Here is a 15,555-nt window from a genome sequence, read left to right as displayed (position 1 = left end):
CAGGGAGACCATGCCACTCCAGAAATAGGCTGTTGTGGACATGCAGAAGCTGGCTACCCCAGACTTTTACAGAACCCAAGGGAACCATTGCTGCAGTGAAGCCTGCTGAATGTCATTAGGACTGTTCTTTGCCCATAGGATGTGGAGCATAACCAAGGTATCCAAAATAACTGCTTGCTTTGTGAGAATAGGCTTCCCAAACGGCACATGTACTCACAGTGTGTCCTCCACAAGGAGCAAGCAAATATATCAACACTTTGGTCAGCCAAGGCCTGCATAGCAATGGAGTAAGGATACAAAGAATACTATTCCATTGCTATGCAGACTGTGGCCAAATAAAGAGGCAAGTTTGTGGACACCAATGCAAACTGTAGTGGCAAGATGTGTGATAACACAGTGCTAACACCCGGTGTTTACCTATTTGGACAAGAACCTTATTTCTTCCAAATAACATGTTTATTAATGGGGTCTCGGTACTCACTCTTCCTGGAGTCAGCCGCTGATCAGTATTAGCAGTGGCTGACTTGGGGACACCTGGGGCAGAGAAGCTGGGGTGCTGCCGGGTTGGTCCAGTAGCACCGAGGAGCAGCGCTGCGGGACCAACCCAGCAGCACCCCAGCTGCTCTGCCCTGGGCGTCCCCAAGAGCACCTGGGGTGCTGCTGGGTTGGTATCGCTGCGCCACGGGTCGGCGCTACTGGACCAACCAGGCAGCACTCCAGCTGCTCTGCTGCAGGCGTCCCCGATTCAGCCGCTGCTGAAACTGACCAGCAGGGGCTGAATCAGGGATGCCTGGGGCAGAGCCAGACTATCGGAAGGGGAGGCTATGAGGGGTCTGGGGTGGCATCCCCCCAACCCCACCCCAGATCCCTCATAGCCCCCCCTTCCGATAGTCCGGCATATCTGATAATCCAGCACCCCCTGGGTCCTAAAGGTGCCGGATTATCGGAAGTTTACTGTAGCATGCTACATTGTATTTGCAACTTGAAATAAGAACATTTCCACGTGGAGTAGATTCAAGTAGATCTCAGCTCACAAATATGAGGAAGGGATTGATAAGCAGTAACCCATACTTCAAGCTCAAACGAAAGAACACTGTATAATCGTAAATACGTAAAAAATATTGACTATATCAGATTAGTTTACCATTGAAGTAGTTGGGAGTGGTACATCCTGAATGCCAAAACACTATTTCATAATTTTACAAGTTAAAGGGCTCTGTCATTCAAATACTACAATATATTACATAAAGACATTATAATGCTGGAAGATATACCACAGCCAATCCCACAGTACACTATCTAGGGCAGAACGTGATTATATTTTTAATAACATGTCCTTATTGTGGTATCCAAGTGCCAGATAAAGTCATTGAAGTAAACACAAAGTTGTTTCTTATGCTCCCTTAAAAAAAACCACAGCAGCAGAACTTTTCAATGTTTAAAAATTGTACACAGGGCAAAACAAATGCATTTTGTTAGTGTAATCTTTTTTATTTTAGTTACTTTTTCACATATAACTTCATGTAAGCTACAAAAGATGTGAGATGCAGAAATTATAATAAAACTGCAAACTTAAAACAGTTTAGATAAAAAATGTGTCTTTTCCCCCTAACCATGACCATTAAAAATGAACCACATTTTGATGGATTCATTTAATAAACATACCATACACTTTTCAAAAATAAATAGAGAACAACATTAGAGAAACTAATACCATCAACAGCATGAAGTGTTTAGTTGATTGATTCATAAAGACAAATGATATCTCTAGGCACAGTTTTAGGCATTATAGAGGACACAGAGGCAATAGGTTAGTGTGCACTGTTCTGTACAAAAATACAGTCTGAATAAATTACATTGCTAGCCATAGGATTAGACTTCACTTACCAGTTAGATCATTGCATGTTTAATATACAATTACATGCTAATCCATATATCATTTATATTTCACACACATAGGTCTCTATATTTATGTCTTTAAAATTTACATGTTGAACTTACAAAAGCTAAACGTGGTTGTGTTACGAAATTGAAAAACTGGGTTGGTATTTGTCAGATAGTATACTTTAAGCTTAAAAAATAAAAATAATCAGTCCTGCTTGCAAATTCTCTATATATATATTTGGAAGAGAAACTATGGGTTTGTGGTGTGAAAAATTATCTTGCTAGTGAGAGAGAGCCAAATACAATTGACGTGATAAAGGCATGATACAAGAATAATATATAAAAATGATAAGTTTGTTGTATATACACTCCAACACAGGAGTGTTTTATTCTATGGGTAGAAAAAATATTTCAGCTTTACATTGTATTTACTTTTAGTTTAGTGCCAAAACATACAATATTTGGCAATCTTGGCCATGTTAGAAAAAAATAAAACAGCAGCATAAGTTAAAATTAGGTGCCTAGTTCCACATTCAGGCACTTAAATATAAAGGGCCTGATTCTGAGATGTTTCCCACATACAAATCCTTCTAGTTTTACAGAATTTAAGGTCAGAAGGAACCATTAGATCATCTGACTGACCAATATAACATAGGCTAAGAAATTCCACTCAGATGCTCCCGAGCTAGATCAAAATATTTCAGTCCTCAGGAAACTTAAAACTTTTGTGTGTCACCAGTGCCCAATACCTCTGCAATGGCAGTGAACTGACTAGGTGATTATGTGGTGATCACCTATATATTCCATTATCTTCAATGGAAGTCACAGGTATTCCGAACCTCTGAAAATCAGGCCCTGACTTTTGATGCCTAAATATGGATATAGGATCCTAACTTTAGGCAATCAAGTTCGACAATTTTTGCCTGGAGGTCTTTTATGTTATGATTTCTGTGTTTTCCAGCGTATATACAACTTATGTGTATATACTTTAGTCCACTGAATAGTTCTCTCACAGAAAGAGAAAGAGGGAATTTATTAAGATTAGTAGATATGACATAGGTCTATCATTTTATGACTTTTTCTCCTTGTACTAATCAAAGTGTTGTGTAACAGTCAGCTCCAAAGCACTAGAAAGGAATAGAGATCCACTCACAGTAGACTTCTTAAAAATTGGCCTAATTCTTATTCTATCACACAATGTTTCTCATTCTGCTAAATAAGAGCAGTGTCATGCTGTAGTCCAGAAAGATTTAACCACATTCCAGACCTCAGCATTAAGTCACTCTGAGGAAAAAATGCAGCGTTCCAAATATTCTCAAATGCCTGAGAGATAAAGTGAAACTCCTCCTTCCTTCCCCTCATGCCCTTTTATTCTCGTCCTCCAGCAGGCTGCACAAAAACACTTAAGTGAAGCTATCATTTTGCTTTGTCATCCTAGTCTAGCTAAACATCACTGATCCACGGAAGAGTGCTGATGCTGACTGTTCTCTTGTGATATTGAACACTGTATCCCAGAGAGGCCAAGGTTTGTTAAGAACTGGGTCTTTTCTGACAGAGAAAATGTAAAAGGAACAAACTACAAGCAGGTTTATACTTCTTCTATACCCATTGCTGAAAAGCTTCTTTCTGCAAATGTGGCGAGTACATTTAATACTATAGGATGAGGTCCTAATGTAAAATAATTCTGCAGTCCTTTTATGGACCCAGCAATACATCAAAACTATGAAAGCATTTTTACAGCTTCAAAATCCCTGTTCTTACAGAGGCCCAACTAGGATATATTTTAAATTTCTCCATTAACAAAAATAACTTCTAAAGTTGTGTATTAGAACGGTATAAAAATAGGTTCACAATTAATTCAAAGTACCCAAATAAGCAAATATTAAACAAAAATAAAAGTTATGCTGCTATGTAAGTCAATTTAAAAATTCCAAACTTGGGTCTCATTTCATTTGTATAGCGTCTGGAAACAACTTAAGTAGGAAACATTCAGCAAGTAGTAATTAGACACATGTCAACCAACCCTTTACACTCAGAGATAAACAAATAATTGAGTTTACAGACTATGCTGATAACATTTTTATACTGTACATAACTAGATCTCAGCTACATTCTTTCAATTAGAGACAAACTAACTGGATTTTTAGAAAGTGGCAGTCTCTCACCATTAAACAGCTTTTTAAAAAATAAATACTTTTAATAAGTACCACATAACTACTTATTTAAGATTTAATCCAATTCCACTTCAACTTTATATGAACTTTTAGACATTTCCCATTAAAATAGAGCATGTATAAGGGCATATAGAGAGAGCAACCAATTTCATGTTTATTTTGTATTATTGACCCAAATGGAGATAGCAGTCCAAGACTCTTAAGGAGGCATATAAAGTTAGTGCTTTAACCGCTGCACCACAGCAAATATTATTATTCTGAGATATAATAATGTGTTTCTTCCTCTGTGCAGATGTTTATATTTTATATATATTCATTTATACTAACCAATGCCTTCTATAAAAATAGCTGGACTTGTTATTTATGTATTTTTACCATACAGTTTAGAAATTAAAAGGGCATGGTGACAAATGCAGCTCATGCATGCATTTTATTTGGCTCAGGGCAATTCAAGGCCCCCTCTTAATCTTCACCCAACCCCACAATACTCAGAGCTGAGAAAACTTCCAGCTATATAATTAAAAGCATGTGTCTCCAGATTTTGACTTCCCTTGCAGGATCTTTCACAGTTGACAGGAAGATGTGGATTGCCAATACATAAACTCCCATATTTTTTCAGCAGACTGTCCAATGCAGACATCAGGAAAGTCATTGATCATTTACATTCACTGCTCCCAACTCATGGTCATTTGCAACTAATTCCACGAGCTTTTTCTAGCAAGTAAACAGGATCCTACACCACTTATTGATATAAGATGGCACCGCCTGCTCCTCATGACATCTGTATCCTCCATGATACAAGGAAACTTGTAAATAGAGCTTATGTCAGCTGCTCCCCTGCAGGCGACGGTAGATGCAGGCATTACATTTTCATTCCAACAACTTTCCTCACAATGATCGCTGTCATGTAGATCCTTTGCTTGTTGTCAAGCAAAATGACATTATGTATCAGTAGCTTGCAACATTTGCCTGTGTAAGATCAGCAATCTTAATTTTCGCAGTTATCTTAAATGGATGTAAAAGCTAGTGTGTTTGCAGCCAAAAGGCAAAGGCTATTAAATCAAGAGCAGATTGCTTAGTGCTCCACAAGAATTCTAAAAAACAGTGAGTTAGAAAAGATGGAGTAATCCTGTTGTTATTTTTTATTCTTTTTCTCCAATGAAAGTAGTTCTAGTAGTAGTCTTCATAGTTCTTAGGGTTCAGGCAATAAAGGAGGGCACCCCCAAATGAAAATATAGTTGCACCCCAAGCCAAGCCATAGCCCCAGTTGAACTCATGGTATATTTTCAAGCTGACTGTCTCGATGAACTTGATTGGATAAAGGACTAGGCTGCACACCTGGAGAACAACTGAAAAATAAATTAGCCAAATGTCAAAAGAGGGCTTTTACATATTTTACATAAAAACACAACAAATATTACATTACCAAAACTCACATTAAAAATGCCTTTGGTTACATGAAACTGCCCCAGTTAGCATCTAAAGAAATAGCAGCTTGCAGATGTAGAGAGCAATTACATGAGCTGTAACAAATTTGGATCCCACTTTTTGATACATTTGTGTAAAGGATGTTAAGATAGCTCAAGGAATGTCAGACTTTCATTCCACCTGTCCTCTCTACTTTCCCATCCCTCTTTCTGCCCTCTCTCCTTTTTTAAAAAACAATGTTATTCCTCCCTTCCCCACGTATACACACAGCCCAACATCTTATTTCTGTGTAATATTGCCTGGTCTTGAAGCTTTAACAAGTTGTGAAGTTGAATAATCGCATATTTTAATTGGCTATCCTGTGAAATGTGAGATATTTGGTAATATATACAAGCAATAAGTCATTTACCTTTTTATATTTAAAAAAACATATAAAATGCCTTTGGTTTAGTTTTCATTTGTCTGTATTGCTCTATTTGTATATAAAAACAAACTAATACAAATTTTATTTAATCACTAGAGGACATAGCAATTCCTATATATTCCCCAGGAGATGAACAAATGTTATTGCTACTGTATAATAATATGACACTTTAAATCTTTGAGGAACAAACAGTAACAGCAATCTCTTCACCATTTCTTTTTCTCAACTTGTTTTTAGTTTGGATTCTCTCTTTAATAACACTAAAATGACTTACTTAATAGCTATCATAACTAGACTGCCATGAAGATAAGGATTAATAAAGTAGGGATGTTAGAATTTATTTTAATAATCATGTAACCCCCAACAACTCTTAGCTGTTACACAGTAAGAAAAGCTGGACATGCACAAATCCATGGGACCGGTTCCAAAGCATCGGAGGATGCTGAGGGAGTTGGCTGATGTGACTACAGAGCCATTGGCCATTATATTTAAAACTCATGGCAATTGGGGGAGGTCTCAAATGACTGGAAAAAGGCAAACATAGTATTCATCCTTAAAAATGGGAAAAAGAAGACTCCAGAGAACTATACACTGGGAAGGCTCACCTCATGCCACAGAAAATCAGGGGTAGTGGGGGAGATCCATTTTGAAGCACTTGGAAGAGAGGAAAATGATCAGGAATAAGCAACATAGATTCACCAAGGGCAAGTCATGCCTGAATCAACTTGATTCCCTTTTAATATGAAGTAACAGGCTCTGTGGATATGGAGAAGTCAGTGGATGTGCTATACCTTGACTTTAGCAAAGCTTTTGATACAGTCTCCCACAGTATTCTTACCAGCAAGTTAAAGAAGTATGGATTGGATAAATGCACCGTAAGATGTATAGAAAGCTGACTAGACTGTCAGGCTCAATGGGTAGTGATCAACGGCTCAATGTCAGGCTGGCAGTCAGTATCAAACGGAGTGCCCCAAGGGTCAGTTCTTGGAGCTGTTTTCTTCAACATCTTTATTAATGTCCTGGATGAGGGGATGGATTGCACCCTCAGCAAGTTCATGAATAACATTAAGCTAGGGTAGGAGGTAGATACATGGAGGGTAGAGACACGGTCCAGAGTGACCTAGAAAAATTAGAAGATTAGGGCCAAAGGAATCTGATGAGGTTCATCAAAGACTAGTGTGGAGACCTGAACTTGGGATGGAAGAATCCCAAGCACTGCTACAGGCTGGGGAGTGACTGGCTAAACAGCAGTTCTGCAGAAAAGGACTCGGAGATTACAGTGGATGAGAAGCTGGATATGCATCAACAGTTAGCCCTTGTAGCCAAGAAGGCCAATGGCATATTGGGATGCATTAGTAAGAGCATTGCCAGAAGATGTAGGGAAAAGATTAATCTCCTTTTTTCAGCACTGGTGAGGCAACATCTAGCATATTGCATCCAATTCTGGGCATCCTATTACAGAGAGGATCTGGATGCACTGGAGAAAGTCCAGTGAAGGGCAACAAAAACGATGAAGGAGCTGGAGCACATGACTTATGAAAGGTAAGGATGTTAAAGAGCAGTTATTTGGCTAATTATGTAGTTGATAAAGGCAGCTCTTAGTACATTTAAAATGCAGAGCTGCAGTGGTCCCAGACTGGCAAGAGCTGAGACTGCTTGTTCCTGGCTCACGTCAGGTCCAGCAGCCCCTATTTGCAGTGGCCTGAGTTGGCCATGGGCAGAGGCTGCTCCAGTAGCAGCCCCTGTCTGCAACCACCCTTAACTGCCACAAACAGAGGTTGCTCTGGTAGCAGCCCCTGTACACAGTGGCCGGGACTACTGCCTGAGCAGCTCCTGCCCGTAGCCAGCCCAGGCCACTGTGAACAGAGGGAGCGAGGGGGAGGAGGGTTGAAGTGAGTAGCTGAGTACTCCACTCAACTACCCAATAAGCTTATGCATATCAGGTAGTCAAGTAGTCAAATACTCGCTTAAGGTACGTCTACACTCCAGCACTAATTCAAACTAACTTAATTCGAATTAGTTAATTCAAAATAAGCTAATTCGAACTACTGCATCTAGACCTAAAAACTAAATCGAATTAGCATTTTGCTAATTCGAACTAGCATGTCCACATTGAATGGACCCTGAACCAAAATTAAGGCTGGCCGGAACCAGTGCCAGCAGGGCATCAGGTTAGGACTTAGAGTGTGGAGTTGCTGCCTCAGGCTAGCCGAGGACTGCGCTTAAAGGGACCCAACCCCCATCCCGGACAGACAGTTCTCAGGGTTCCCCGCTTGCTTGTCTACCTCGATGAGGGACAGCAAAGCAGTCCTGTCTTGGAGTTCCCTGAGTGCCTGCACTCGGCACATCGCAGCGCTCGGCCATCAGCCCGGCTGCACTTGCCGCAGGCTGCCATCCGGGGGGGGTCAATCGGGAAGCTGTCAGGATCCAGGAGGCCCTGCAGGAGAGTTTCCGCCCCAAGGAGCCCGCAGAGCCACCCCAGTCCTCCCCATTGGGGGCTCGTGCCCCATTCCTCCCTCACCTCCTTTCACTTACACCTCCATAGCCCCCCTTCCTGATGTAAAAAATAAAGGACACGTGTGTTCAAAAACAGAAACTCTCTTTATTTAACAAAACTGGGGGCGGGGGGGGATTAACCTATGGGGAGACTGGGAAAAGGAGGTGGGAGAGGGGAAGAGAGGAGGTGGAAGAGGGGAGGGGGAAACCTGGGAGGAGGGAGCTAGAAAGGGGAAGCCACGGGAAGAAGGAGGAGGGGAAGTATAAAACTATGGTATGCCATATCTTCAGTACTGTGTACAGATGTGGTCTCCTCACCTCAAAAAAGGTATTTTGGCCTTGGAAAGGGTTCAGAAAAAGGCAACTAAAATGATTAGGGGTTTGGAACAGGTCCCATATGAAGAGAGGCTAAAGCTTAGAAAAGAGGAGATTGAGGAGGGATATGATAGAGGTCTATAAAATCATGAGTGGTGTGGAGGGGGTGAATAAAGAACTGTTCTTCATTAGTTCCCATAATAGAAGGACTAGAGGACACCAAATTAAATGAATGGGTAGCAGGCTTAAAACTAATACAAGAAAGTTCTTCACACAGCGCATAGTCAACCAGTGGAACTCCTTGCCACAGGAGGCTGTGAAGGCTAGAACTATAACAGAGTTTAAAGAGAAGTTATATAAATTAAAGGAGGTTGGGTCCATGGAGTGCTATTAGCCAGGGGGTAGGAGTGGTGTCCCTGGCCTCTGTTTGTGGAAGGCTGGAGAGGGATGGCATGAGACAAATTGCTTGGTCACTGTCTTTGGTCCATCCCTTCCGGGGTACGTGGTGTTGGCCGCTGTCAGCAGACAAGCTACTGGGCTAGATGGACCTTTGGTCTGACCCAGTACGGCCATTCTAAGCTCAGGGCTCAGGGTCGGGGGTTTCACTGGACCAACTTGATTTTCACGCAAACCTGCTCCTGGGTTTGCATGTGGCCTTTGGTGGCCAGGCTGGCAGCTATCCTGCCCTAGACGGCCGCATTCCTGTGCCTAGTGCGGAGGTCGTGGACGTTGGAGGTCTCCCCCCAAACCTGGATGAGGTCCACGATCTCCGCACTAGACCAGGCGGGTGCCCACCTCTTGCGGCCCCGGGCAGGCTCCTGGGAGCTGCCAGCCTGGTCCTGGGAAGAGGCAGAGGGCTGGGTGACAGCGGGTGGCTGGCTCAGGCCGTGCCAGGTGCAGGGTCTGCTGGCTGGGTGCTGGCAGGCTTGCAACTGGCACAAGCACTGTAGCCAGACCGTGCCCCTTTAAGGGCTCCGGGGCCAGGAGCGGGGCAGAAGAGTTTCCCTGGTTTGGCCCAGAGTGGCCACCAAGGCAATCTGAGAAGGGCTAGACTCCCACTAGTTCGAATTAAGTGGCTACACAGCCCTTAATTCAAACTACTTAATTTGAACTAGGCATTACTCCTCGTAGAAAGAGGTTTACCTAGTTTAAATTAAGCGCTCCACTAGTTCGATTTAAATTCAAACTAGCAGTTTGTATGTGTAGCCCCTATTAAAGTTAATTCGAACTAATGGCTGTTAGGTTGAATTAACTTTGTAGTGTAGACATACCCCTACTTCTCTAAGGAGAGGCTGAGTGATTTGGGCTTATTTTGTCTATAGAAAAGAAGGGGGGGAGGATGTGATAAAAAATAAGAACATATTGGGTCAGACCAAGGGTCCATCTAGCCCAGTATCCCATCCGCCAACAGTGGCCAATACGAGATGCTCCAGAGGGAGGGAACACAACAGGTAATCCTCACGTGATCCCTCTGCTGTCACCCACCTCCAGAGAAACAGGCTAGGGACACTATTCCTATCCATCCTGGCTAATAGCCATTGATGGACCTAACTTCCATTAATCTATCGATCTTTTTTGAACCCTGTTAAAGTCCTAGCCTTTACCATATCCTCTGGCAAGGAGTTCCACAGGTTAACTGTGCACTGAGTGAAGAAAAACTTCCCTTTGCTTGTTTTTAACCTGCTCGCTATTAATTTCATTTAGTGACCTCTAGTTCTTATATTGTGGGAATAAGTAAAAAAACTTTTCCTTATTCACTTTTTCTACACCAGTCATGATTTTATAGACCTCTATCATATCCCCCCTTAGTTGCTTCTTTTCTAAGCTGAAAAGTCCAAGTCTTTTTAATCTCTTTTCATATGGGACCAGTTCCAAACCCCTAATCATTTTTGTCGCCCTTTTCTTAACCTTTTCCAATGCCAATATATATATTTTTTGAGATGAGGTGACTACATCTGTAGATAGCAGCCTTCAACTACCTGAAAGGGGGTTCCAAAGACAATGCAGAGAGGCTGTTCTCAGTAGTGACAGATGACAGAACAAGGACCAGTGGTCTCAAGTTATAGTGGGGGAGGTCTAGGTTGGATATTATGAACAACTATTTGACTAGAAGAGCGGTGAAGCACTGGAATGGGTTACCTAGGGAGGTGGTGGAACCTCCATCCCAAGATGTTTTTATGTTCTGGCTTGACAAAGCCCTGGCTGAGATAATTTAGTTGGGATTGGTCCCATGATTCTACATGGAAAAATATTTTCTGCATACAGTAAATGCAGAGAGGGATAGTAAGTCTGACTCTGGCTGAATACTGATGAAACATAGCAAATTCAGGCAGCATGTTACTTAAAAATCATTACTTTCTGCAATACCATCCCTGAGAAAGTCAGGTTTCAAGTAGCAAGTGGTACATGCTCCAAACACTTTTGCAATAAAATTCCATAAACCTGTGTTCTATCCTGACCAGATGTAACACGCTGACAGAAAGTGCATTTATGTGTGCATGCATGGATGGAGAACCTAATTTTCTATTTAGAGAGCTCAGTTTTATAAGGGTCCATTCTTCCCTAATGAAGGTACAAACTACCATTAACTTAATTGGGATAAACAGTTGTTGGGTTCAATACAAGAATAAATGGGTGGGATTTAATGGCCTGTATTTTGCAGGAGGTGATGCCAGATGATCTAATGGTCCCTTGTGGCCTTAAACTCAATGAACTGCATGTGCGCAAAAGAAAAGTCATGCAATCACATGACTACAATGTGATTTCCAGCCTTTTCTCATTCCAAATATGCAGTGTGTCCCTGATCTTGTGAACATTTAAACAGATGATTAACTATGCACACAGGAGCAACCTCCTGATTTCAGTGGGACTGCTCACATCTACAATGATAAGCACATGTTTAAGTAATTGCAGAATTGGAGCATATACTATTGAAAGCACAGTGCAATCTGATATGATATTTGTTATAACATTTTTAAAAAAACAAAGAGTAGGTCACTACTTTAAAAATGTTATTAAATGTAGTAAAAATAAAAGCTATTTAGAGATAATTCTCTATGAGCCCAGTGCCATATTAAAATTACACTAAAATTCAACTATTCTGAATTACAGACTTCTCTCTGAAATTAAATTAAGATAGTATAGTAAAATGAAATAAATCTTAATTGTATTACCCTGGTGGATAAACATTTGTAGCACAAATATAAGTTTTAATTTTGCTCTTTATATCATCCCCGTTTGATTACAGTAGAGACTAGAAAAAAATTGTGTGTCTGAAAACTGTAGTTACTGGGGGTACTTATATTTTGTTTTAAAAAAAGGGGTACTTTATAAAAAAGGTTGAGAATCACTGATCCAGATCATCTTGTTCGATATTCTGGTCCTCCCCTGTATTGACAATACTTCCCAACTTTGTGTCATCTGCAAATTTTATTAGCACTCTCCCACTTTTTGTCCAAAGTCAGATATGAAAATTTTAAGACTGATGTTAAGACCCATCCCTGAGGCACTAAGCTGTAACTTCCCTTCAGCATGACAGTTCACCTTTCAGTGTGACACATTATAGTCTCTCCTTTAACCAATTCCTTGTCCACCTCTTGATTTTCAGAATGATCCCTTCTCTAATTTAACTAATAACTTCCCATGTAAAATCATACCAAATTTCTTACTGAAATCAGGTAGATTCGATCAGCCGCATCTTGGCCTAAAAAAATTAGCTGTTTTCTCAAAGAACGATCTGGGATGATCTACCTTTTGTAAAATCATGTTGTATTTTATCCCAGTTACCCTTCACCTCTACGTCTTAAATAATGTGTCTTTCAAAATTTCTTTTGAGCTCTTGCATACAACTGAGGTCTAGCTAACAGGCCTATAGTTTCCTGGATCACTTTTCTCTTTCTTAAAAACAGGAACTATATTAGCAATTATCCATCTGTAATGGGGGGGGGGAGAGCAATAATTTTTGGCAGGGAGGCAATCCAAGATTTTGGAAGGTGGTCGAGAGCAGCGCTCTTCCATTATATTAATGAAGGAGGTGACGGGTCTGCGATGGAGGTTGGCTGCAGAAGGGAGCTTGGGATTGGGGTGCAGGAGGGAGAGTGAGGTCTGGGAGGGAGTTTGGGTGAAGGAGGCAGTTGTGACCTCAGGTAGGGGACTGAGACACAGGGATTTGGTTTGTGCCCTACAAAATGGAGTGCAGGATTTTGTAATATGACCTAGGACAGGAGGACGATTGTCTTGCCTGGAGTCATATATTCCTTTCGGGTCACCCATGGCAAAACAGTCAAGGGTGAGGTTCCAGACAAAGTGTGATCCAAGAAGTCCTGAACTGCAGATTAGACAGAGGATAACTTGCCCAATGGAGGTAAAACTGTTGTGTAATGTTACTGCAACTGTGAAGGTGGATGAAGGCTGCAGCAGTTAGAGGATCTCCAATCATCATGGTGTCCATGCCATTGGTTTCAAGCCCTCTATCTGACAAGGACTGGTGGCACCAGTACCCCCATTTTAAAGAAGTTCTGCACAGGGCATCTGTTATTCAAAAAATTCCCACTTGAGACCACCCAGGGTTACCCAGACCACCCAATGGGTTTATTGATTGAGGAATTAACACTCCACTAGATGCACTATATGGTTAAACTAAAGAGGGTAGAGCTGCCACTAAAGGTTTAAACAAAAGGGGAACCAGCTATCTCTCTCTCACACAAAAACAAACACACACACATTCATTCACTCATCCACACACATTCATTCCTGCCCTCAGGCACTTACACAGGCATATATAAAGGTTGCAGAAGGAGCCAAGGCATGTAGATTCTGGAGGGTCTGTCTGCTGATTGTGGCTGGGGAGTTGGTTAGGAAAGAAACTGGCTGCAGAAAGAGGATCTTCTCAGAGAGAGGGTTTCTGCCAACTGGCTCTTTTATTGCCTTTGTACAATCCCTGTGACTCATCCACATTGGTCACCAGGGAGCATGCTCAGATCATTCCCTTGATCCAGCAGAGCAACAGTCTCCCTAATTGGTCTGATGACTCATCACCTGGATCCATGTGCTCAGCCTTGCAATTTCTAATCCCAAACACACAATAGTCTCCACTCACACATGCACATTCATATCTCAGGGGAGACTGCAGTTTAGAGCAAATCACAAGCAAAGTGGCTGAGAGTTACAAAGATTACAAAGTTGCAAGGCTCAACAATTTCCAAGCTTACAGTAAATTTCTGAACTTATAAAGCAAAGTTGCTGAGACCTACAAAGTTCTAAGGTTTTACAAAGATTACAATGAGTTGCATTTAAAAGGCAAAGCAGCTGAAACAATTACAAAGCTTCAGAGAATCATTTACAAATCATCAGTAACAAAGTGACTTAGAAGACAACTGCTCCTCCCCCACACACAAACACAAAGCAATGCAGTCAGCAGGAGGTTTTTATCAGTCTGAAAGTCATGTGTTGGCAGGACCTTACTGTTTAGTGTATTTCCAGAAAATCCATGTGTTAAAAAAAAAAAAGAGTAATAGCTTGGGAGAGGCTTTTATGCAACAGCATCTTCCAGTTTTTGAGAAAACAACACCAAACAAGTCAAAAGTCCAGTGACGATTGCCGAATGGCGATAGGAACAGGACAGTGAAATCCAGAAGTTCCTCGTCACAGACTGACACACAGGCAGTGGGTGTGTGATTCAGTCATCTTGCTTGAGGACTGAGGCAGGTCGACCATCTTGGCTGCTGCACCCATGACTGAACAATCCTCTTTGGGACCCACTCTGCTCACCCCACATGGGGAGGGGGCTAGAAAAAGTACCCTAAAATACCTCTTTTCCTCCTTGCTGGATAGCCGCATCCAGCAGGATCACCACCCCAGCAGTAGGGCTGGCAGGTGTCCGGCTTTGAACCGGACAGTCCAGTATTTGAGCTTTCTGCTCGGGAAACAAATTGAGAAAATATAAATGTCCGTATTTTCTGAATAAGATGGAATGTAGATTGTGATGTAATGTCAGTCGTGTCCGGTATTTTTGTTGAAACCGTCTGGCAACCAAGCAGTCGAAAATGTGAGAAACTTTTCAACTTTGGACCTGGAATGTACATACCCTGATGGACAACTCAGACAGTGACCAACCAGAGCAACATACAGCTATCATTGCTCATGAATTGAATCTGTTTAACAATAATATTGCTGCCTTCTCCAAAACTAGAACAGCTGATGAAGGATGGGGGGGATGGGAGGGGAGGATAAAGGAGGATACACATACTTCTGGAAGAGAAAATCTTTAGATGAAACTCAATTGTATGGAGTAGGCTTTGCTATTAAGAACAAGCTCATAAAGTGCCTCTCTGAGCTGCCAGTAGGCATCAATGAGCAGCTTATGACACTCCGATTGAGGCTCACTAAAAACCAACAGGTAACTATTGTGATCACCTATGCACCAACAATGGGCACCAATGAGGATATAAAGGAAGATTTCTACTCTGAGCTGAAACCATTTTATCAGAGACCCCTAAAAAAGATAAGAGAATTCTTCTGGGGGATTTCAATGCATGTACTGGACAAGACTCAGACCTGTGGAAAGGAACAATCAGGAAAGAAGGAGTTGGCAAAAGCAACTCCAATGGAATTATGCTCCTGACTAAGTGTGCTGAATATGAACTTATCATCATGAACACCATTTTTCAACAAAAGGACAAGTTCAAAACATCTTGGAGACACCCAAGTTCAAAGCACTGGCATCTCCTTGACTATGTCATAGTTCGTGCTCAAAATCATAGTGAAGTATTTCTCACAAGAGCAATGACAAATGCTGATGACTGCTGGCTTGATCATCACCTCACTCGATCAACA

The 15,555-nt window shown here is 41.6% G+C and overlaps 1 protein-coding gene across 1 annotated transcript in view; it reads right to left on the bottom strand.

Moving 5' to 3' along the window:
• Nucleotides 1–1,466: 1,466 nt before the first annotated feature.
• The window catches only part of TMEM47 (transmembrane protein 47), a 52,211-nt gene continuing 38,122 nt past the window's right edge, over nt 1,467–15,555 (bottom strand). The window contains exon 3 of the mRNA XM_006139198.3: nt 1,467–5,407. Coding sequence (XP_006139260.1) covers nt 5,229–5,407 — 179 coding nt within the window. The 3' untranslated portion in view covers nt 1,467–5,228. The remainder of the gene's footprint in view (nt 5,408–15,555) is intronic.

Source organism: Pelodiscus sinensis, chromosome 1 (assembly GCF_049634645.1).
Source record: "Pelodiscus sinensis isolate JC-2024 chromosome 1, ASM4963464v1, whole genome shotgun sequence".
NCBI classification, from domain to species: Eukaryota; Metazoa; Chordata; order Testudines; family Trionychidae; genus Pelodiscus; species Pelodiscus sinensis.
The sequence above is the reverse complement of the archived record's forward strand: the minus strand, read 5'-3'. Positions and strand labels throughout refer to the sequence as shown.